This window comes from Osmerus mordax, chromosome 18, assembly GCF_038355195.1.
Source record: "Osmerus mordax isolate fOsmMor3 chromosome 18, fOsmMor3.pri, whole genome shotgun sequence".
In the NCBI taxonomy this organism is placed as follows: Eukaryota; Metazoa; Chordata; class Actinopteri; order Osmeriformes; family Osmeridae; genus Osmerus; species Osmerus mordax.
This window is the reverse complement of record NC_090067.1, coordinates 9,773,869-9,797,332: the sequence shown is the minus strand read 5'-3', so window position 1 is coordinate 9,797,332 and position 23,464 is coordinate 9,773,869. Positions and strand designations below refer to the sequence as shown.

Genomic DNA, 23,464 nt, shown 5'->3' with positions numbered 1-23,464 from the left:
GGTCCCGCCCCTCAAGCATAGAAACCCATATGAATGCAAGCTTTGAAAAGGATTTTTGTCATGGGAGAGGGCAGTGTGCCTTATTGTTCTCCAGAGATGTAGTCTACGTCATCTGCTGCACCACTGGACTGTGAGGGATTCTCAGTCACCAACCATGCATTCCCGGAGTGCCTTAATGATCATCACAATGGCACAGCGAAAATAGGTCAGCTGCCTAGAACAATGTCATGTGTACCTTTAATTCAATAATAACTGAAAAGGGGGTAAAGGTGGTAGAGCCACTGCATTTAATTCAACCCTTGTATTTTCATTCCAATGCAACATTCCATAGGAATACTGCAAGCATGTCGTATCATAACAGGCGAATTTATTTGTTTTTACATCAATACATGTACATGGGTTAACCTTCAGAAACTGGTTGAGGTTAGGCGTTAATGCAGGATGAATCCGAAAGCGTCAATAATCCTCCACTGACATCTAGTGGATATTTTCAAGAACTTTTAAAATGAAGACAAGTTGCCCATTTTTTTCAATCTCACCATTATTCCAGAAATGTCTTAAATCAATAGCAAAAATGTATTGATTGATATAATGTGTGTTTCTTTATCGTCTTTATCCTCTATCTGATGTCATCTTCAAACAAAATGCATATAATTTTCAGTTTAATTCTTGAAAAACATTCAATTCAACATTCATTTATTTGTATGTCAAAATCACCTAAACTTGTAACTAAAAAAGTAAGAAAAATTGTTTGAAAGAATATCGTCTACATATTACTGTGGGAGTACTGACATTCTGATTTGCACCAATATCATGCCATTACATATTCTGACACATCCCAGCTTCATAAATTCATCCATACACCTTACGTTGCTTGCATTATATTAAGTATTCATATCACACCTGTAATAATTTATATAAATATACGCTTTTTAAACTTAGTTCTATTTGTAATTTTGACTAGGCTACAATAACTTTTGGCACGCTTCAGGCCATGCTGTTCTTCTGAAGGCATATTTGCAAAACTGAAAATGCTTTAATTTATTGATAATTGCCTAAGCTACCATCCATGTCACCAGACTATGTATTGTGAAAATGAATAATAAATGCATAATGCCAAGTAAAAATTATTACTGAAAGAGTAACATTAAGATTTTTAATTATATATGTACTTGTGCAAAGCGAATAATCCCCTGAAAATGTACAGATTATTGAAATCACAAACTAAATTATACATTGCACATTTCGCAATTTCATGATAATAAAATAATCATCATTTACTGCTCTAAACACTAATGGTCTGTTTAAATAAACGGTACAATATTTTTGTAAACAAACTATCGAAGTTGAGCAGTCCTAATTGGCATTGAAGCCATACTGAAGCCCTTGTAATGTATGATGTGGAATCATCCTCTGGCATTACGGCATGTAATATAAAAAGCTGTTATTGGGTATCTGGACTATTGTTAGATCTAGCTGATCATTGCCAATGCATCAACAAATGCTCAAAACCACATGCTCCCCCAAGTATTGGCAGTCTGATATAATTGCTATTTTAGACATTTGCATTTGAATAAACAGTAATATAATAAGGGTTTTTTGAACTCCCCAATGGGCTGCCTTAAAAATCCCCTCCTTCCACACTCAAAGTACAAAAAATCCCCAGTCCTTTGTCAGTAGTCCATGTTACTTCATGAGTGTACTGAACATGAATCTTGACACATGACATTGTGTTTACTGTCCTCCCCTTTTCCTCTTCTGTTTCCTGCTTCGTGTAGGGGCTCATAACTGGTGCTTTGACTCAACCCGAACCAGACGGTCCACAGCCACACTCTCGAAGGCTCTTCTCATCAAAGGATGTTCCTCCAAAACCTCGTTAAAGTTGTCCACACTAAGTGAGTAGAGACGGCAGTAGGTCTCGGCCCTGACGCTGGCTGTGCGACGCCCATGAGTCAACAGGCAGATCTCTGAGCCACAGAGAGGAAAGAAAGTAGAACACACAAGGATACATATTGGTCAGAATATACATTTCTTTCAAAGGTATTGAAGTATGGGGGAGATGAAAAAGAGGAGAACTGTGTATGGCAAAAGAGCCATTTACATTACACAGACTAGATGGTTTAACGATCAAGAAAGCGATTTGGGTAAAGGTTTTCATATCCAAGAAGCCTAAAACCTACCCCCAAAGTAAGATCCATCACTGAGGCGTATCTCTTGCTTGCCACGCGAAAGCACTGAGACACATCCATGTTGGATGAAGTACATTTTTCGACCGAGAGTTCCCTCCCTTATGATGAAGTCCCCGGGCTGAAAGACCTCGAAGTGCAGCTTGGTCAGGATCACAGTCACAAAGTGAGGGTCGGTATTGGCGAACAGCGGCATGTTGGCCACTAGCCCACGACAGTTGAAACTCACAATCTCCTGATGGAGAGCAGAGGAAAGGGATCATGAAGGGGATGTGTAGAAGCTCTTATGTGAGGTGGAAATGTTTGTTTTATGAAGAGGCAGAGTTACTGATAGTGGAGTGGCAGATGGCAGGGAGACAGAGAGGGTTATGCAGGTGTGAGCAGGTGTGAGCAGGGAGACAGAGAGGGTTGTGCAGGTGTGAGCAGGGAGACAGAGATGGTTATGCAGGTGTGAGCAGGTGTGAGCAGGGAGACAGAGAGGGTTGTGCAGGTGTGAGCAGGGAGATAGAGAGGGTTGTGCAGGTGTGATCAGGTGTGAGCAGGGAGACAAAGAGGCTTATGCAGGTGTGAGCAGGTGTGAGCAGGGAGACAGAGAGGGTTGTGCAGGTGTGAGCAGGTGTGAGCAGGGAGACAGAGAGGGTTATGCAGGTGTGAGCAGGGAGACAGAAAGGGTTGTGCAGGTGTGAGCAGGGAGACAGAGAGGGTTGTGCAGGTGTGAGCAGGGAGACAGAGAGGGTTATGCAGGTGTGAGCAGGTGTGAGCAGGGAGACAGAGAGGGTTATGCAGGTGTGAGCAGGGAGACAGAGAGGGTTATGCAGGTGTGAGCAGGGAGACAGAGATGGTTGTGCAGGTGTGAGCAGGGAGACAGAGAGGGTTATGCAGGTGTGAGCAGGGAGATAGAGAGGGTTATGCAGGTGTGAGCAGGTGTGAGCAGGGAGACAGAGAGGGTTATGCAGGTGTGAGCAGGGAGACAGAGATGGTTGTGCAGGTGTGAGCAGGGAGACAGAGAGGGTTATGCAGGTGTGAGCAGGTGTGAGCAGGGAGACAGAGAGGGTTGTGCAGGTGTGAGCAGGGAGACAGAGAGGGTTGTGCAGGTGTGAGCAGGGAGACAGAGAGGGTTGTGCAGGTGTGAGCAGGGAGACAGAGATGGTTGTGCAGGTGTGAGCAGGGAGACAGAGAGGGTTGTGCAGGTGTGAGCAGGGAGACAGAGAGGGTTATGCAGGTGTGAGCAGGGAGATAGAGAGGGTTATGCAGGTGTGAGCAGGTGTGAGCAGGGAGACAGAGAGGGTTATGCAGGTGTGAGCAGGGAGACAGAAAGGGTTATGCAGGTGTGAGCAGGCAGACAGAGAGGGTTGTGCAGGTGTGAGCAGGGAGACAGAAAGGGTTGTGCAGGTGTGAGCAGGGAGACAGAGAGGGTTATGCAGGTGTGAGCAGGGAGACAGAGAGGGTTATGCAGGTGTGAGCAGGCAGACAGAGATGGTTGTGCAGGTGTGAGCAGGGAGACAGAGAGGGTTATGCAGGTGTGAGCTGACCTCCTTCAGTGGATCACTGAGTTCTCCGAGGATACTGTCTTCATCAAACATCTTGCCCTGGAAGCGCTGCTCATAGTACTCATGAATTCTTTGCCTCATGTCTGCCGGAAGCTTATGGAATGACATGTACTGCTCTACCTGCTTATACTAAAAAAACAAAGGTTGTCGAGAACATAACGTCAGAGAAACATACAGACAGATACAATTACTTTACCAAAAATCAGTGACCGGAGGTTGAGTTTATTTGAACTTTAAAGTAAATAGAAATAGGTACCTTCTCCTGATATTGTCGCCGGGATGCGTCCAAAGACTGTATAAGGGTAGTGGCGTGGCCCAGAAACATGGCATAGCACGTGGCGCCCACAATCATACTTAAGACAGTGAGCCACACGTCAGTCAAACTCTCCGGAGCCTGGGCACCGTATCCTATACAAAGCATGTGACTCATCGCCATGAATAGGGAGTATGAGTACTGTAAGTGCCAGGTTGAATTCTGCAACACAGAAATGGATTAAGTTACAGAGTCAAGGAGAAAAGACTGTTGCTTTTAATGTATTTGTAAAAAAAAAAAAAAATAGCATAGAAGCTGCCCTCACCACCATATTGTTTTTTGTGACCCAGCAGTCAGGGGGGAAGTCTTGCAGCATCGGCACCATGAACTGCAGACAGCCGTCCCAGTGACACAGCAACAGCATCATGCCAATGAGGTTAAATATACGCACAACGGCACTGGCCAGGTCATAGGTCATGTGACAGATCTAAGAGAAGCAGAGGGACATTGAACACAAATTCCGTTTCACATTTCATAACAGGTCAAGGTCCTCCCCGCCGCCACCTCTTACGCCTCACCTCTTCCCATTGGTGGACGTAGCGAATGAGGCGGGAGAGCCGCAGCAGGCGGAGCAGGCTGAGGATCTTGGTGAAGCGAACGATGCGGAGGGCTCGCGCCGTGCGGTACACATCGGTCGACTCCAAGCGGGACTCGATGTCCACGATGAAAAAGATGTAGTCGACCGGGATGGAAGAGACAAAGTCCACCATGAACCAGCTGCGGAGGTAGCGCCGGCGGATCTGCTTTGGGTCCAGGATGATCTGGCTGTCGTCCTCCAGGATGCCAGTGCGGAAGTTGAGCACCAGGTCAACCAGGAACAGGGTGTCCGAGATGAAGTTGAAACTGATCCAGGGTAGAGTGTTCTGGTTCTCAAAGTAGGCTATGCCCCAGGGAAGGATGATCAGGTTGCTCATCATCAGGAGAAGCATCACTATGTCCCAGTAGAACCTGGGCAGGACAGATGGTTGGGGGTATCGCAAGGCAGGGCAAGGCAGGGCAAGGCAGGGCAGGGCAGGAAGAGGCATTGTCAAGGCCAGGGAGTGGAGGGGGATGGGCGTGGTATTGTTAGTTGGTTGTGTAATATACATCTAGAAGGTAACTAGAAGGTATATTACAGAAAAATATCACATCAAGCCCTTCACTATCCTGTCTTCACTAAATATCAGCTGAAATTTGAGTTAAAGTAATAAATACACCACAGAACATGAACAGACTTGAGGCATGAGGCAAGCCCATCAAAGGAGGTCATTAAAGCTGTGTAAGCAGCATTAGTACATCTGGGGTGACTCTTTTACAGACAGTCTCTGTTGTAGAAGGAAAACTCTCATAAAAAATGTCCCATGATGTACCATCAACAAACCAAACCACTAAACTCAAGTAGACCCAAAAAAATACACTGTCTTGCCACTAGTGCCAAAAATGCTAGGCATAAATATTGTGTTCCCATTTAGTAGCCATACTGTAGGTAACTACATAGTAAATAACTCATTGTACTGTTGTTTGGATATAGTTATATCTAATATGGCAAATAATACCTATGATGATTTATCAATGGACATTCCATTGTATTTAGAATGTGAGACATTCAATCCTAGACCTTTACTGTACATAAAGTGCCTGATTATGGATGGCCCCATGTTACACAAGCCATCCAGTATTGTCCTATGGGTCTCCCATGTCTGAGTATTGAGTTCCTTGAGAGGTCTGTTTTTCCAATACAGTATGTCAATCACTCAGTACCCCCCGTTCCTTCTCTTTCTCTCCTTGTCTCTCTCCCTCTCTCCCCCTCCTTCTGATCACAGGGCCTGTACTGGTACTGGTACTTGAACTGGGCTCTAGTTTTAATTGCACCCTGTGTCCGGCTGCTGTCACCCAAGTCCTGTGAGAATCAGAGCAAAGCGGCAGGGAGAACAGACTCCTCTCTTCCTCTTTCATCCTACCTTTCCCAGAATCTCTCACACCCCTGTTCTCAGTGTTATCCTGACCATGTTCGATTAGAAGTATCTATCTGTAATTGTAACATATACGCTTAATTTGGTTCTTCATAATTACTTGAACTACAGTGTATCCTGAGTCTTTACATGTATTTCTGTTGCAGACAACGTTTTGAATCCCTATTGCTTGTTAAAAGACATTTATAAAGGAACAGTGTTGGAACCAAGTGGGGATTGATTCAATTATTTGATGGACATGAATCCAGTCAACAGTCTCTAAACAAGATGGGTTGTCTTCCACCCAGCATGGTTGACACTGGAACATGAGTACAAGGAGGCCTTCCTAATCTCCTATCATCTGCCTCGGTATTTATGACATAATAGGGCAAGATTGAAATCATTGGGGATTCTTGTGGAATATAATCCGTCCACATGGATTTTATGTTACAACGCTGCATTGGTCTACTATTTCCAAATGTTTAAACTGGATGGTATTTATGGTATTAAAGCAACTGCTCCAGACAGATTGCTTGGTATAATTAGATAATGCTCCATGGGTCTAGACCCCCCCCCTCCTCCTCTAAAAAACACAATATACAGTGTTTAAAACAGTGGAGAACAATTTCAGAAAGTTCACAAACTCAAAATAGTAACCTATGAATCAGACAGATAACATAACATAAAGAAAAAGAGGGTTTGGTTGGAAGACCTGAGGCACATGGTAATGCTAATCCAGATGATCTCAGACAATACTCTGTCCTTCATCACTAATCAAATCCCTTTCATCTCCTTATCATGTTCCATATGTGCTATGACACCAGCTGCCCTACCACTGATATAACCTTGACAAATCTGGTGTACTGCTTCATAATGACTTAGATTACTAACGTTGACATAACCCTCAATATAATCATTTTGAAGGTCTAAGGCATGTGTACAGAATTGCTTTGCAAGAAAATGATAAAAGCCAATGGTAAACTGAGGGATCTTGAGTCATCCAATAATATGTTTGGCATCTGCCAGTTGCCTTCTGAAGACACAAGGACATCTTGTTAATTTTCCATCCATCCTCCTCACTTCTCCCTTTCCTCTGTGTTACCTGAAGTCACTGTAGGGGTGGATGATCCACACTCCAAAGGACTTGACCCTGGCTTGCTCAGCGGCCACCCCCTTATGACTGCCAAACATGCGCAGAGAAAACTTGTTGACCCCCGGCTGAAGCATAGAAACAAACTTTCTCTGGAAAAAGAACGACTTGTTGCTATCATATTCTTCCTCAGTCTCCTGTGGCTCAGTGTCAACATGTTCTGCATCTTTGGAGATGGTAGGTTCTTCAGACACCATCTGGCCATTGGGATCGGCTGTGTATTCATCGTTATGGGAGGTTACCAGGGAGGAGAGTTTCTTGTTGATATCGCTCCTTGTGTCACCCCTTGGGGATGACTGGGAGCTCCTCCGCCAGCCGGAGAAGAGGAAGCTGCTTCTGCCCAGACGTTTGGACTCCACATTGTGGGCAGGGCTTTCCTCAATACTTCTCTGTCCACCAACACTTCTGACGGGACTAGACATGGTCACGGTTACCTTTCAACAACAGCACCTGAAATACATGGTTATTGGCGTTAAGAGGATGAATACAAAAGTTGATTTAAACAGGCCTTTTGTGATGAACAATTAGCCTACCTGCCGATAAGTCTATGGAAAACAAGGGATTAAGATTCAGGGGCATTGGAAAAAATATTTTTTGTGATTAACGAAGTTGTTTCCTCTCGATAATCTTAATTCAAACGATGTCCAAAATGTCCTCGTCCTCAAATGAAATTCTGAAGCTTTCCACGCATCCATACATTACGACTTAGAATAAGTACACCATTCTGGTAAATAAAACAAAATGACAATCAAAAAAGGGCAATAGTTGAAATGAATCGCACGAAAAATAACCCTTGCACGAGGCAAACGCCGGGTCTCTGAAAGTGTCTTACAGTGCGCGAGTAGTAGCCGACAGGGACTCAAATAAATAAGCTACATAGAACAGACTCAGAGTAATCGGCTTGTTGTCATGACGGCAGCGATCCTCTCACCTTTCCCCTCCTCTGCCACGACGGAATGTCCCTCTTCCCCGACACTACCCAGAGAGTAGCCTATGGTGTGCGCACTCCGCACGCATAATACCTATTACAGAATAATTGGACAATTTGGTTGATTTACCATTTTATAATATTTAGGCCTACTGTCAACCACAAGATAACAACTGCAGTTTGTGTCGTTGCATTGTGTGTCGGAAAGGCCTAATACAATAACTTGCATCATATTTTTCAAAGTAGGCTATCCTATTGTTTTCCTATCCTATTAACCACAGTAGTGTTTTGCTTTGCTGTGGCTTAAAGTGACCAGGTCAACCTGCAAACTATCCTGTCCACACAGTGTCTTGTTTCAGGTTTGTCAGTTTGCATGTAACTGTATAACTTTAGACGGTAATTAACTCGGTGTCTCAAGGTAAATGGAAATTCAGTAACTTATAAATAACATAACAGTTAGATTTATTGATTGATACGAAGTCCAGTCACCACACTACCCTCTGCACACCAGCTCCACCAGTTAAGAAACACACACACACATGCATACATAATAGACCATTCCTTGATTGGGTCGCCCACACCGGCCATCCTTGATAACTGACTGTTAACCGAATATTAGGAGGTTATATTCAAAGTGATTGCCATTGCTTCTGTAATTAGGTCCATTTAAAGGCTTCATTAATCTGTGTGGTTAGAAGACACTGAGTTAGTTGAATGTAGTCAATGTGAAACTTGACCAATTGGTCCTTAATACATCTGACTTGACTAATTTTCAAGTTTGGGCAGACTAATGAACCAAGTGGTTTTGCCGAATGGGAATTTTTGGATTGTGTGTGTGTGTGTGTTTGTTCAATAGGAATCTTGAGATTGTGTGCGCATGCATGTGTACCTTTATGTATATGAGCTGTTGTATGATTTTGAGGGAGATACATTTGATTTTTACATGGAAAAGGAAATATCAACTGGTAGATCAAAAATGAATTTGATAACAAATCCCACACTGGTCAAATTACATTCAAGGGTTAAACATTAAGACACTTCTTCTGGGTGCTGGTCGTATTACATTAAATACATTAAAGTGACATCACAAACATAGAACCCCACCAATTCTGCCCTTTACCCTCCAAGGATGAACTCTGTAATGAGTTTTGATCATTTAAAGTGTTGACTGCAGCTGAGTCAACAAAAAAACAAAATCATCCTATCAGTTCATTTAAGGCTTGGATAAAGACACGGTGCATGTGGTTAACTCAGCACTCACCGGTGCAAACAGCTGACCACTCCTCCATTGTCCATAATGCCACAAACAATGAGACACTTCTTCTTAGGAAGTGTTTTTCAACTGATCTAACCTTAGGACCCACAATTAAATTCACTCTATCCTATAAAGTTTCAGAATATTAACAGGACAACTCTCAGCAGATATTCTTTCTGTTGTCATGACGGCAGCGGCCCTCTCACCTTTCCCCTCCTCTGCCACGACAGAACTTCTTCTTAGGATGTGTATCTAAACTGGTCTGCCCTTATGACCCACAATTGTCCTGGAGGAGGGGGGATGGGGGGGGGGGGGGGTTGTGTTTCTGATTGGCTGGTTGGTGGAATATAACTGTATAAATGTAGTTAACTTTAAAAAAATATTAAACGAAGCAGAAGCACACCACCCACCCCCTTCTAAAGGTATGGTTGGCTATTTTATGTGAATTTCAGCTTTATAACTGAACAAAATGGATACATTACAGGTTACTATTGTAACTAATTAACTAACTAATTAAATTCACTCTATGGAAAGTTTCAGAATATTAACAGGACAACTCTCAGCTGTGCTGTTAGATATTTTTCTGATGTCTCAAATCAGGTAAAATTTGCATTTCTGTTGGAATTTCGGTGCCATGTTCAGTAGATGCTAACTTGTGTTTGTACATTTTCAATCTACCCTCTCTCTCTGTTTAAATAATCACACATGAAGAATCGCACACTCCCTTAACAGTGGAGAAAAAAAGCACTTTGAGAAAAGGAAACCAATTATTGAGAAATGTATGAAGAGGAATCATGTTCATGTTGCATACAAACAGGTAGTTGTAATAGATTGGGTTCAATTAAATGCATGTATGTTTTACTCTATATTGTGTGTCATTGAAACATAAATACATTTAAATCAAGTCATAGTGAAAATGTTTCCACTTCCTGAGGTTCCTAACATTGCTTTGCTGGGATCCGGAGGAGGAGAGAGAGCAATGGTTGGACTTCTGGGATCACTCTATCAGATGGAGAAGGAGGATCTCCTGGACTCTATCCTCTATCTTTGTGGGGTGTCAGGTTCCACATGGTAACAGCACCCTGCATACAGTTAGAACCTGAAACATGGTTGATGAAGGCTCTGGTTATGGCAATACAACTTCAAATTTCAATATTTTATGTTATCAGTCCAATAGCAGCATGTCAAGGTAATATAATCACAGGTCACATAACAGACTTATGTTTGTGCCTGTAGGTGCATGTCCAGTCTTTACAAGGAGTCGAACTGGTCTGAAAAGATTGAAGAACAGAAAAAGATAATTGTCCACAGGCTTTGGCATGATCATGTGAGCAGATTAGCAAGAGGAAAAAAATTGCTGAACTATTTTCAATGCCATGATAACTTCAACTTGACTGATGCTTGGGCTGCACTTGTTGTGCCTGAGCTAGTTAAAGAAGTAAGTAAATGTTTCCCCTAAAAAATTAAATAGGTGATCAATAGATCTCAACCGTACATCTTTTTTTATGAACCAGTTCACCACAAATAAATTAATCTAAGAAGCTATTTCAGTATTCATGTTTTAGCATGTTTTCTCGCAGGACACAATGTTTTACTGTTTCTTCTGGATGTCAGACATAACTTTTTTTCTCCCACAGATTGATGAGAACACTCTCTCCAGCCATAGGGAGGGCCACTGCAAGGACCCCTATCCCATCTATACCATCATCGACCAGGATAGTAAATATACAAAACTGGAGGAGAAAGGTATCCTTATTCTTGAACAGTATTCACGTGTGTGGAATTATTTCATGGAGAGCAAAAAAGGGAAATCAGATGGGAGTTGTGTTGTAATCTTGTATGCCTGACACTCTTTCTCAATAGACCGCTGGTTTGAGCTGACTCCTCATGAAGCTGGGTATTCCATAATGGGGGCCTTTGTGGATACCACCAGATTTGGGAGTCAATTTGACAAGGGTAAACTGACAAAGAGTCAACCAGAAAGGGATATGTTGTATATTCAAGGTAAATTCCATAATTATTTCAAAGGAAGACACATTTTGAATGCATCCACATATGACACTGGATCTGTAGGCCTACTGCAATGTTGATGTTGTCAATATTTTGCTGATGGTGATCTTTTGTAGGTCTTTGCGGAAGTGCTGTTGCTGACAAAGAAGTTATACTGGAAGAATTAAAGAAGTTGATAGAAGGTACTCGCCCATAAATGTATTCACATGTACTAACACTTGGCAAAAGTCAGAGGCCTGAATTTCTTGTTATGTGCCTAGCATTGTGCTTGTGTGTGTCCCACTCGCAAAACTGGTCTGTTTAGTGCACATTAGGAAAACAACACCAGGGGCCTGTTGCACAAAACTAGGATAAGGGATTAAGCCAGGATATCTTGGTGATCCTGGCTCAATTGATCCGTAATCCGGTTGCACTAAAGATGGATAGGGGGCAGGAGGATATGTTATGGTATAAATTACCATGGAGATTTATTCTGTGGAGCTAGCCTGCTCCAGACCAGGCTAAATTCCAGGATCTATTTAATCTCATCCCTAATGTCAGTCAGCAGTCACCACAAATGGAAACCAATAGTTATTTCACTGCTCACTATACATTGTTATCACATATAACTAGACCCACTGTCATTATTTAAACGTTTGTGATCATTAATTTCAATGATTTTGGATAAAAAATGATTTTTAGATGATGTTGCTATCATTAGATAATTTACAGTTTCCCATAGACTATAAGGCTATATATAAAATGATAGAATATTAGGGCCACAGAGGGGAAAAAAACACAAGTCATAATATTGTAACCAGTTGTTTTAAAGGAGGACAGTTGTTAAAATGACAGATGTGGGGCATTTCGTGAAATTGTACTTCAGTATGGTTTCATAAACAAAGACATGCTGATGTGCCAGAATATTAAGTATCACATTGTCATAAGTATCAAAACTGTAAAAACAATATGTAGCTTTTCTGCAGAAAGAACCAGCCTCATAAATTTATGACTTTATCCTTTTTCTTCAGTGTGGCCCTAGTACTCTGTCATATAAACAAATACACATTCCATATGAATATAAAAACACAATGTGTAACATTATGTTCCTTTATTGAATAAGGACAAAACAAAGCAGGTAAACCATCAGCTCCTTTCGAAACTGAAGTCACAGTGACTCTACAAGATGGAAAGCACAGAATCCAAGCATATTATACAAAATGATACATACACATTCAAAGGTCTGTATATAACACACCCTGCATGTCTGCACACTAAAATAAATGCAGGACAAATCCATACACATCAACTGAACAGACAAATGAATGGATGCAGTAGCCTCCCTGCAGCCTTGTATTACACACAGTATACCGCACAAACATCATAAGAGGCCAAATTCGTAAAAAAACGAACCCAAAAAAACCCAAATTCCTCTGCCACCGCAGGACATATTTAACCAAAATTGAAAGCACACATACTAACTAAAATAATTCAACACATATTGGTCCCTCAGCAGCCGACCACTGTCGTCATCAGGGAAGATTGCCGGATTGTCCCAGTCCATGGCTGGTGGCACTCTGGGGGCCCTCTCCTTCCTCAGGCAGGCCACATTGTGGAGGACAGCACAAGCCACAGTAATATCACATGCCCTAACAGGGCTGACCCTTAATTTGTGAAGGCAGTGAAAGCGTGCCTTCAGGAGGCCAAAGGTCATTTCAACTCTGGCCCTGGTCCTGGCATGGGCATGGTTGTAGGCCTGCTGTGCTTCCTGGGGGTCTGTGAAAGGTGTCAGGAGAAAAGGCTGGCAGCCATACCCCCTGTCTCCCAGCAACACACCAGAGAATTCACCTGTCAACACAAAATCTCATCATTACTACCTCATAAACACAGTGATATTCTTGACACAGCCATGATGGTTATAAATAGGGGTTGTGTGGCTTACCTTGTGATAGGCACTGATAGATTTCAGAGGCCCGAAAGATTCTGGAGTCATGGACTGAGCCAGGCCATTTTGCCACAACATTGCTGATCACACAGTCAGCATTGCAGACCATCTGAAATCATAAGATGAGGAATATTACACCAATCAATGCACATCACTGGCAATGCAGAGTGTTCGTCAATGGACAATATCAAAAAGTTATGTTCACCTGAACATTAATGCTGTGAAAGGATTTCCTATTCACAAAATCGGCCTCATGGGCACCTGAGGGGGCTTTTATCCTTATGTGTGTGCAGTCCACTGCACCAATGACATTGGGGAAACCTGTCACACAAAGTAATGAGTATCCTACTATGTGTTAACAGTTGTCCTGTAATTTGTAGATCCTCTTACCTGCAATCCTATAGAACTCCTCTTTGATGTCACAGAGTCTTCTGTGGCCAGGGAAGGAGATGAAGACATCTGCTAATGCTTTGATAGCCAGACACACACTCCTTATTGTGCGGCAAATTGTGGCCTTGTTCAGCTGTTCTGCATCCCCCACTGAGTACAGGAAGGCTCCACTAGCAAAAAAGCGCAAGGCCACACAAACCATTTGCTCCACACTCAGTGCATGGCTCCGTGCAGTGCGGTGCTTAATCCTGGGACCCAGTAGTCTGCATAGATACCTGATGCCATCTGCAGAAAACCTGTATCTTTCATATAGATGGTCATCAGGGAAGGCCAGTGGGTCCAACCGGTCCCTGAAGACCCTTTCTCGCCTGAAGGCTCTCCTCAGCACAAGTGCTTCTTCATCCACCACATCTCGCACGAATGGGCATGCCATTGTCAGAGCAGAAAGGAACACACAATTTTGGGCCTTCATATAGGCTAGTGGCCACACCTGGTGCTGGGGGGGTGGGCAAAAGAGGGCGATGCCTTATAACGATGACTTGGTTGTACTGATTGCTGGGAAAATAAAAAAAACCTTAGAAAGATGCCACCGTCCTGTGTGCTCACAATAAGAGCTCATATGTCATGGCTCACTTGACTTTACGAGAATATACCTAATTTTTATTTTCAGCTGTGTCATCTTCTTGGAGCTGGGGGAGGAAAGAAAAATAATGATTAATACATTTGTGTTACAGTTAGCATACAGTGTACATTGAAGGCATATCTCACCTCCCTCTCAAGTTTTTTTATTTCAAGGTCCAGTTTCCTAATTGTCCTCTTTTTTATTTCGGACTCCAGTGCAAGATTTTCCATCTTTTTCTTCTTGTACTGAATGTCTATGTCTGCCAGTTCTATTTGGCGCCGGAGGTGGTTGCCATACAACTTTCTGATAGCTTGTGAGCTCTGTGAACACAATACAATTAGCGCAGCTGGAATTTGGCAGGATGTGGTGTCCTTTTATTAATACGCACTATGTTGCCAGGCTGGTTTTCCCACTGTATAGCATCTGGGTCCTGTAAAAGAAATTAGATTTTTTGATTTTGATGAGGACTCCTCACCATTGTAGAGTAAATAGTACTTTCACAGTCTTAACATGATACCTCATGCCTTCTGGAATCCAGAGAGATGGTCTCCTCCTCATCATCGTCTCCATCATGTGCTGTTGCTGCTGCACTGGGGCCTTCACCCTATCACATTTAATCGGATTCATATTGAAGCTAGTAGACAAGACATGCCAGGCCTACAGTATGCCTTTGATGGAGTACTCACTGGATCAGCATCGTCTGGTGCTTGTGCTGGTGGCTCTAACAGGAACACAGTGCTGCCAGACACTGCAAGGCAATAGGTAAACCAAAGTCAGACAGTCCAAATTGATTCAATATGAATGTGGTTGTATCCCATGTAGAGATGGAAGGACATACCTTGAATGAAGCGGGTGGCATCTTGGGAGGAACCTATGCTCGTCTCTTTCCCCCCAGGGATCCCCTCTAAGACGGGCCTGCCTTTATTTAGCTCCAAGGCCATGTCCTCTGCTGGGGTAAGGTCAGCCTTTGGTGACCCACCACCCGTGCCTTGTCTGTGGGTATTCTTTTTCACTGCTAAAACAGTACAGACAATGTGTGAGCAGGCACCTTCTGGGTACAATATATGCTTGTGCTTTGTTAAATATTAGTCAGGGACCATACCATTCTGCAGAATGTTCTTGTATTTGATTTTGACCTGCTGCCATGTCCGTTTTGGCCCGTTCATGTTTAATCTACACACACACACACACATATTTAATGGAGTCACACTGCAAAAAATTACTTGGTATTTTTGTCTTGTTTTCAGTAAAAATATCAAAAAATTTATCATAGCTTTATACAGTGTGATGGAGTTACTTTACACAATTTCACTCATATCTGCAGTGCATTTCAATAAAAAATTTAACCGTTTCATAATTACAGTACAACTGCATTTTTGGAGATGTGAATTAAATATTTGAATTGTAATTGTGATGTTTCAGCGGAGCGGTGAGTATGTAATTGTGCACTACTTACGCATTCAGGCGGTCTGCAATACTTTGCCACGCTTTTTCTCTTTGCTTTATCACTGTGGCGGTGTTGCCTTTCTTCTTAATTATATCTTTTACCTCCTCGTATGCCTCCATGAGGATTTGTGCTTCCGACGGGGAAAAGTACGCGGCTCTAGTTGCCATGGTAAATCAGTTAATCTGTGATCTGTGGCGGGGTCTATTTGAGTGAGCCGTGAGCGCGCACCTATCCAGGATTGGTTTCACCTGGCTTAATGAATCCGTGTCTGCTCATCCTGGCTTGGTCTTTGTGCAACCAATTAAGCCTGGACGCACATGTTTTGGCTTCATTGAGCTCAGCTGAGTCATTTATCCCGGATGTCTTAATTCTACTTTTGTGCAACAGGCCCCAGGTAAAACCACACTGACAAATAAAATGCTCTGTAACTGAAACATATATGTAATAATGTCCTATCATCCTTTTTTTAACTGGAAATGTTGGGGACGGCACACCCTGCACATACTGCACCACCCCATAACTTAGCCCAATGTCAGTGAGACCTCTACACATCTTGGATATGTGTTCTATACATGACAATAACCCCTGGGTGGTTTCACTGTTTTCTGTTTGTAGGAAAGAGAAGCGGGATGAACAACACTGACAGCACAGGCCCGTTGGTGCTCCAGAAGATGGTAGAACTGCTCCTCGGTTCCATCAGAGAGAAAGACTGCACTCCCCTTTTGATTGAGCTGAATTCACTGCTAGAGGGTACTGTCTGAAAGAATAATTACTATCAGGGCCGGCCCAGCCCAATAAACAAACAAAACATTTGTTTAGGGCCCTGCGATTGGTTAGGCCCCCCCAAACAAAAAAATTGTAAAAAAAGAATGTTTGCCAATCAAAAGGGCCCCAACACTATTTTTGTTTAGGGCCCCAAAACCCTATTGCCAGCCTTGATCACGCTCCACAAGTATGTTCAAGGGATAGTGCAATATTTTAAAATTCACCCCATGGTTTGTGACTACTAGCACCTCAAGTTGGATTTGATATTTTGTTATTATTAACTAATATTTTCCTGCTTATGCTCCATTGGTTCAGTTTTAAATCCGATGTTGGGAGGATTTGAAAATCAAGAAAACTATGCAAATGTGCTTGGAACATGGAAACATGTAGTTTATTTAATTACAAGTCAGATGGTCCTGATTTCGTGTAAGGCAGCCATTTTACCACCACCGCACTATACAACAGGGAAGTTTTAAGTGTGTGGTATCATTCACAGAGAACACTCAATTGAGGAGAATAGAACTTGTAAGTTCTAAGCAAGAACAGCTCGACACTATGCGCCATGTGTGTGATTCCATCTTTGACTGGTTCGATGACCTGAAAGAAGGTAAGTTGGTTGGGTTTGATATGAATCACTGTTTGTACCTCTCATGGAATGTCATCACATCATCAACACTAATTTATTTGCTATCTGCCATGATTGAACTATTAATATTCTCTTGATTATTTTTAATTGTGTAATTTGTATGTTATAGAAATATGGAGAGCTATTGTAAAGGTCATATTAACAATTGTGGAGGTCGTCTTGAAAAGAATTTGGATTTGGGGAACCCAGTATAACTTTCTGCACAATATACCACATGAAACAGGTGAATTCAGATTTTAAAGTAATCTGTGCATTCTGATAAGATTGTTAAAATGTCCAATATCTTAAAGTTATCTTATAGTTGTTTCGTTACAAGTTCAACTGTGAGTGACCCTATCACGACATGTTTCAAGTAATCAACTCTTAGAACTTGACTACTGTATATGCTGCACTTCCATGCACTAATTTGTACATTGCTTTGATTAGAAGTGGCTGCTGAATGGATACATGTACATTAACAAACAACTTCTTTCTTGCTGACTATGGGTGCAGATTTGTGTTACATGCAACACATGTTCTGGTCTAATTTCCAGCTCCAGATGTTGCTCCACAAATTCTGACTGAAAAAAGACATTTTGAGGATGCTGCTGCGCTGCTGAATTCTCCATATTTCTGTGTTCTGAGGCCTGAGAGACAAATAGATCTCATCATCTCCCTTGACTTCAGTGCAGGAAACCCAATGGAGGTAGTTAGATATATTTACAAATGTACATACAGTACTGATCACTGGTCACTTTAGCTGTCCTCAACTTTCACAAAGCAAATATATTCATTATTTGTCATTCATTGGGTGTGCTTTGCCTTCGGCAAGGGCACAACCTTTGCTCTCTCACATATATATTTATTATTGTGAGAATGCTGTTAAGCATGAGCCACAGTGAGCAGCCATATACTTATGTGAGCAGCCAATAGCAGCGTTGCTGATCAAGGTTTCTACTATCGATCACATACTACAGTGGTCTATGATGAATCGTTAAAATAAACATTCCTCACAAATACATTTTCGTTGTAGGATTTATTATGACATTACATTACAAGTACTGTAAACGATTTGAATTCAAACCAGTGTTGCTCACTGCAACGCTGTAGCCTAGGCGAGGCACACTACAAAAACATCTACACAGCTGTTTAGGAAGTCAAACGGCGACAGAACATGTTCGGCACTCCCCTTACTTAAATCAAAAGTCTTTCAATAGGTGAAACTATCTGACTACTAACCTGAACTTCATTGCCACAGCCTAAACTTTGTCAATCTGTTCATGAAAATAATTAATTTCAGCCTAAACCGTACAACGGAACGTTGAATCGAATTCAACCAACGCAATCGCTACCAAGACGAACACAGCAGTAGTCTAGTAGTACTAGACTTATCACCCCGTAAATTCTACTACTACAGTACAGCAGCTTCTCCACACAGGGATATATCGCATTTTGCGTTGTTACTGACAATGATCGCTACCAGTGAGCTTTTTATGAATGAGCGATTTTCCACTAAATAAATGTCAAGCTTATTTACGTTTTTGGGGGCATATTTTCAGTTAGCAGATGGTACTGTTTGAATCGCGATTCCATCTTCTACTGCCGGTAACATTGTAGAATAATCTTCAAAGGGGGTTCTTTATTAATGAATGAATGCAATATGAGTAGGCTAAATGCCTGAAAATATCACGAGAAGGGAAAACTTAAAAGGACGTTTAAGTCATAGATTAGGTCAATTTTTACACCGGTCTGCCAAATGTATTCGTTTTGATTCAGCTATGGGCTGCCTCTTGCAGGGGAAATGAGAAGACATCATATTTCATTCTACACTTCACTCGTATTTTGAGTTGTAAATGAGCAGCAAAAAAAAGATCCTTTTAAATATATGTAATCTTTATAAATAATAAGTAGGTCCTATGCATTTTTATATAAAATATACAGAAATATCAGTTATAAAAATGTCATAAAAAAACGGACCCCTGTGCAACCGACCCAAGCAAGCACACCCTACAATTTTCCCAGAAATTGTATCCTCTCTAGTTCATTTTATTTTAACATTGCTGATTACTTCTTTCAGACAGTTGTGGAGGCACACAAAAAATGTAAGGAGATGAAAATTCCATTTCCAACTGTTGTTGTGAGTCCTGAGGACGCAAAAACTCCAAAGGACTTTTACGTCTTCAAAGGCATCAACACTCCAACTGTGATCCACATGCCATTGTTCAACATTGTAAACTGTAAAGGTAAGACATTAGTGCATATATTGTAAATGCATCACAAATAATATTAACGTACAATAAATAATGTGGCCCATAAGGTAATTGCAATTAGCCTAATTCATATGCTGCATACAATGGAACTTTTTAAGGATTACATTCTAAAACGTTCAGCTTTATTTTCTAGATAAGGATTTGAGTACATTGCGAGAGAAATACAAAACATTCCAAGGAGCTTACAGTCCAGAGATGATTACTGAGCTGATGGAGCTGGCTGGCCAGAACATCACCAATAACAGGAAACATTTGCTGAGGGAGATTGAAATGGTCTCGAAGAGAACAACTCATCAAAACTGAGATGCAGTCTTCAATGATCTTTGTCATGACATGGCCAAATAATAGAATCTCGTTCACTTAATGAAAGAGTTGGGATGATTTTACAGTTTTGTTTTATCTTTGTTTTTCAACATAGTAATTGGTACAGAAATGATAAACTGTTATTGATTTTAGATGTTTTTTAGATGTTTTATTCTTCAACCTTTGTTCTTCAACATGGCAATTGATAGATACATTATTAATCATTAATGATTTTAGATTACATTTTATTCAAGTTTCATTCTTCAGCCTTTATTCTTCAACATAACAATTGGTATGGGAATTATGAACTGTTAGAGATTTTATATGTACTGCAGTATGCAGGTTCTTACTGTCTGTTTTTGCTTATCTTTCTCACAATGTATCTGACAGGTTTTATTTTAATTTTTAATTTTATGCAGAATTTATATGTAAAGGACAAATTATCCTTCATTACTGTCTTAATAGAGATTATCAAGGGGATGTTTAGAAAATGCACACTCGTTTGTTAAAACAACACTGACCCTTTTTGACTCCCATTAAACGACCAATAAACACTTCACTTGTTGGTGCTTGGACTCCCCAATAAAATCCATTCCTTTTGGATGAAGGAATATTTTAAAAGCTCTGGAGATGGTTTTGGAAAACCTAATAATACTCAATAAAGAACTAGAAATCTAATTCCCAAAATAAATTTCTGTGTCACACAACCAGAGATAACCAGAGAGAAGGAAACAGTATTGTTCATCATTGGGCAGCTGCAGCTGCTGTAGGCTCTTTGGCAGGACACAGTTTCCTAGAGGAAACAACATGTTTTTGTATTAGTATGACATTACACTGAAGCAATAACAAGAATGTAACAATAATGGTACATTAATCTAAAGCTGTGATAAGTGGCCATAAAGGTTCTTTAAATGTGGACTCATTTTGCAGCTGCTGTCTTCTCCAACTGCTAGTTGAGATCGGTAAGCTCTGCAGTCCAAGACTGTTTCCGTTTTGAAGGCAGCTGAATACCAAAAGAGTTAGGGGATTTAATGTATATGTCTTGTCTCCTTTTACATTATACTGCTCAGAAATATGCAGACCTAAACACTGAAGCAAAAAAGCATAAAAGACTAACATAAATTTTCACCACAAGGTGGCAATGCTGACCAATCTCACGTTGTTGCTATCATATTCTTCCTCAGTCTCCTGTGGCTCAGTGTCAACATGTTCTGCATCTTTGGAGATGGTAGGTTCTTCAGACACCATCTGGCCATTGGGATCAAATGAAATCAAATTTATTTGTATAGCCCTTTTTACACGCAAGCATGTCACAGAGGGCTTCACATACGCCCATAGAACTGCCCCTCAACCAACCTAATCCCTCAAGGAAGACAAGGAAAAACTCCCAGAAAAACTCTCAACAGGAGAAAAAATGGAAGAAACCTTGGGAGGAGCAATTCAGAGAGGGATCGGCTGTGTATTCATCGTTATGGGAGGTTACCAGGGAGGAGAGTTTCTTGTTGATATCGCTCCTTGTGTCACCCCTTGGGGATGACTGGGAGCTCCTCCGTCAGCCGGAGAAGAGGAAGCTGCTTCTGCCCAGACGTTTGGACACCACATTGTGGGCAGGGCTTTCCTCAATACTTCTCTGTCCACCAACACTTCTGACGGACTAGACATGGTCACGGTTACCTTTCAACAACAGCACCTGAAATACATGGTTATTGGTGTTAGGAGGATGAATACAAAAGTTGATTTAAACAGGCCTATTGTGATGAACATAACCTACCTGTCGATAAGTCTATGGAAAACAAGGAATTAAGATTCAGGGGCATTGGAAAAAATACTGTTTGTGATTAACAAAGTTGTTTCATATCGATAATCTTAACTCAACAGCCACTGGTGCAAACAGCTGACCACTCCTGAAAGTCCATTGTCCGTAATGACACAATTCATCTGTCGGCCTGTAAGCAATCCCCACTTGTACCTTGTACTTGTGATTCAAATGGTAGAAAGAGATAAGAGGAGATCATTTTTTTAGCATTTATCATTCCAATCCCAATCAAAACATAGGCTTTCTATGGGTGGTAACCACATAATAACAATGCCGGTCAACAGCGTCTAACAAACAGCAGGTCTTGAGGAGTCTCTCACATGGGTTTTAAATGAGAACACACACGCCCTCTTCTTGAGACTGCACAGTCACATGCAATGGTCATCAATGATATCAGATCCATGTTTGCATCCAAGAAGGCCCATAGTGCTTGATTGTTATGCAGTACAACAATTGTAAATAAAGTATGATATTAAACACCTATAAAATGGTGAGGGAATACTATCGATAATACCACATCCTACATGAGTCTGCAATCATAGATCTAAGTTGTGCTTTGTTGTGAATATTTTGTACCTCATTCTACAGCACACACACTATTTATCCACAAAAATAGTTATCAGACTCAAAAAATCAGATGATTAAAAAGAACATGTCAGTCTGATAAAAGCTGTTGGATACAAAGTGTGTTTGGTGAAGCTAGGGCACGTCTGGATCTATTTGATCACCACGTCAGCCATGCCAACTGAATGCTGATTGGCTCTTGGGTGGGAACCTTTAACAATTGAAGTCTTGGCCACCAGGATGCCCACACACCAGCAATCCATACAGGTGAGAAGATGCTTAGATTCTACCTTGCAGACACAAACAAATTCAAGCACCAATACAGCACATGTTGACAGTATATCATGTACATATATTTAGATATTTAGATTATTATGTTACAATGCCAGAAGATGCAGTAACAAAGAGTACTGGTTAAAAATGACTGTTCTTTCTGATTTGTTTCTTCATCCAATATTTGTGAGGTGACATACAGTTTCAGGAGATGTGTTTTTATGGCATCTGTCAGTAACTCACATTTGTCTTTTGTTGTTTATTAGTCATGGGGACTTTTATGGCTACCCTTGCAGCTCTACGCTTGAGTGGTAAGTCACATTTTAAACATTTGCCTAAACAATATGGACAACAGCACAGTCAGAAAACTGGTCAAGTCAAAATGGACCTTAAAAAATAATGCGGTGACATGAGGCACAGTCCTTTGACACTGGATTTGACCAAATGTTATACTAAAATGCAGGGTTTGGGAGTAACGGATTACAAGTAAACAGATTACTGTAATCCGATTACAAAATAATTGTAACTGTAATTCTTTGACCTCCACAATTAGCAATTATGCATTTGATTTCTCAAACAATAAATAAAAGTGTCTAAATAATATTGTGCATTATATGTCAACTGCCATTATTGGACCTTCTATATCCTTTTTTTTCTTTTGGTACACTACCACTGGCCAACAGTCCACTTAGAGTGTAATCCCCTTATTGACATAAATTGGGGTCACCTTTCTATTTATTCTGGAGTGCTTCTGTATGTCCTGCTGCAACTGTTTCTGAGTTGCAACAGAATTCGTTTTTTGATTTAGTCTTATTCCAGGTTATGTAAACAAACTTCCACTGGTTAAAACTAGGTTTTGAAAGTAATCCAAAAGTAATGCAAAGTAATCATATTACATTACTGAGTCTAGGTAATCCAAAAGTTACGTTACTGATTACAATTGTGAATGGGTAACTAGTAACTGTAACAGATAATATTTAAAAAGTAACCTACCCAACCGTGCTAAAATGTTACATTATCCCAACTTGTATTTGAACAACACCAAGTGCAAATAATGACAAGATAGATCGACTGATAATATACAGAAAGACTCTTGAAGAATATGAGTTTTAGATAGTGTAGACTGTAGAGGTTGTGCAGCT

General features: G+C 41.2%; 4 protein-coding genes across 6 annotated transcripts in view; 2 read left to right on the top strand and 2 right to left on the bottom strand.

Moving 5' to 3' along the window:
• Nucleotides 1-1,782: 1,782 nt before the first annotated feature.
• hcn3 (hyperpolarization activated cyclic nucleotide-gated potassium channel 3) lies at nucleotides 1,783-7,552 on the bottom strand. The gene is made up of 7 exons (XM_067256297.1): nucleotides 7,083-7,552; nucleotides 4,568-4,997; nucleotides 4,315-4,476; nucleotides 3,993-4,211; nucleotides 3,719-3,865; nucleotides 2,181-2,421; nucleotides 1,783-1,967 (listed from the first exon to the last, which is right to left on the bottom strand). Exons 1-7 carry the CDS (start codon nucleotides 7,550-7,552, stop codon nucleotides 1,783-1,785), a joined length of 1,854 nt encoding a protein of 617 aa, XP_067112398.1.
• Nucleotides 7,553-10,229: 2,677 nt separating this feature from the next.
• On the top strand, nucleotides 10,230-19,669 carry LOC136962506 (cytosolic phospholipase A2 gamma-like). The gene is made up of 9 exons (XM_067256295.1): nucleotides 10,230-10,384; nucleotides 10,550-10,751; nucleotides 10,951-11,059; nucleotides 11,177-11,317; nucleotides 11,440-11,505; nucleotides 16,322-16,456; nucleotides 17,651-17,802; nucleotides 19,174-19,339; nucleotides 19,500-19,669. Exons 1-9 carry the CDS (start codon nucleotides 10,230-10,232, stop codon nucleotides 19,667-19,669), a joined length of 1,296 nt encoding a protein of 431 aa, XP_067112396.1.
• LOC136961960 (putative nuclease HARBI1) lies at nucleotides 12,376-16,090 on the bottom strand. 3 transcript variants are annotated; one of them, XM_067255479.1, is made up of 13 exons: nucleotides 15,716-16,090; nucleotides 15,362-15,432; nucleotides 15,098-15,274; nucleotides 14,946-15,007; nucleotides 14,777-14,863; nucleotides 14,648-14,689; nucleotides 14,406-14,579; nucleotides 14,308-14,326; nucleotides 13,913-13,961; nucleotides 13,638-13,807; nucleotides 13,453-13,568; nucleotides 13,245-13,356; nucleotides 12,376-13,150 (listed from the first exon to the last, which is right to left on the bottom strand). In XM_067255479.1, the coding sequence occupies exons 1-13, from the start codon at nucleotides 15,871-15,873 to the stop codon at nucleotides 12,780-12,782; spliced, it is 1,608 nt and encodes a 535-aa protein (XP_067111580.1). In that variant the 5' UTR covers nucleotides 15,874-16,090; the 3' UTR covers nucleotides 12,376-12,779. The 3 variants fall into 3 exon arrangements, with proteins under 3 accessions (XP_067111580.1, XP_067111578.1, XP_067111579.1); XM_067255477.1 differs by having other exon boundaries at nucleotides 13,638-13,961; XM_067255478.1 differs by having other exon boundaries at nucleotides 13,453-13,544; nucleotides 13,638-13,961.
• Nucleotides 19,670-22,301: 2,632 nt separating the features above from the next.
• Nucleotides 22,302-23,464, top strand: part of LOC136961849 (aquaporin-3-like) — a 107,391-nt gene continuing 106,228 nt past the window's right edge. Inside the window, exons 1-2 of the mRNA XM_067255326.1 lie at nucleotides 22,302-22,316; nucleotides 22,589-22,633. Of these exons, the coding sequence (XP_067111427.1) occupies nucleotides 22,591-22,633 (43 nt within the window). The 5' untranslated portion in view covers nucleotides 22,302-22,316; nucleotides 22,589-22,590. The remainder of the gene's footprint in view (nucleotides 22,317-22,588; nucleotides 22,634-23,464) is intronic.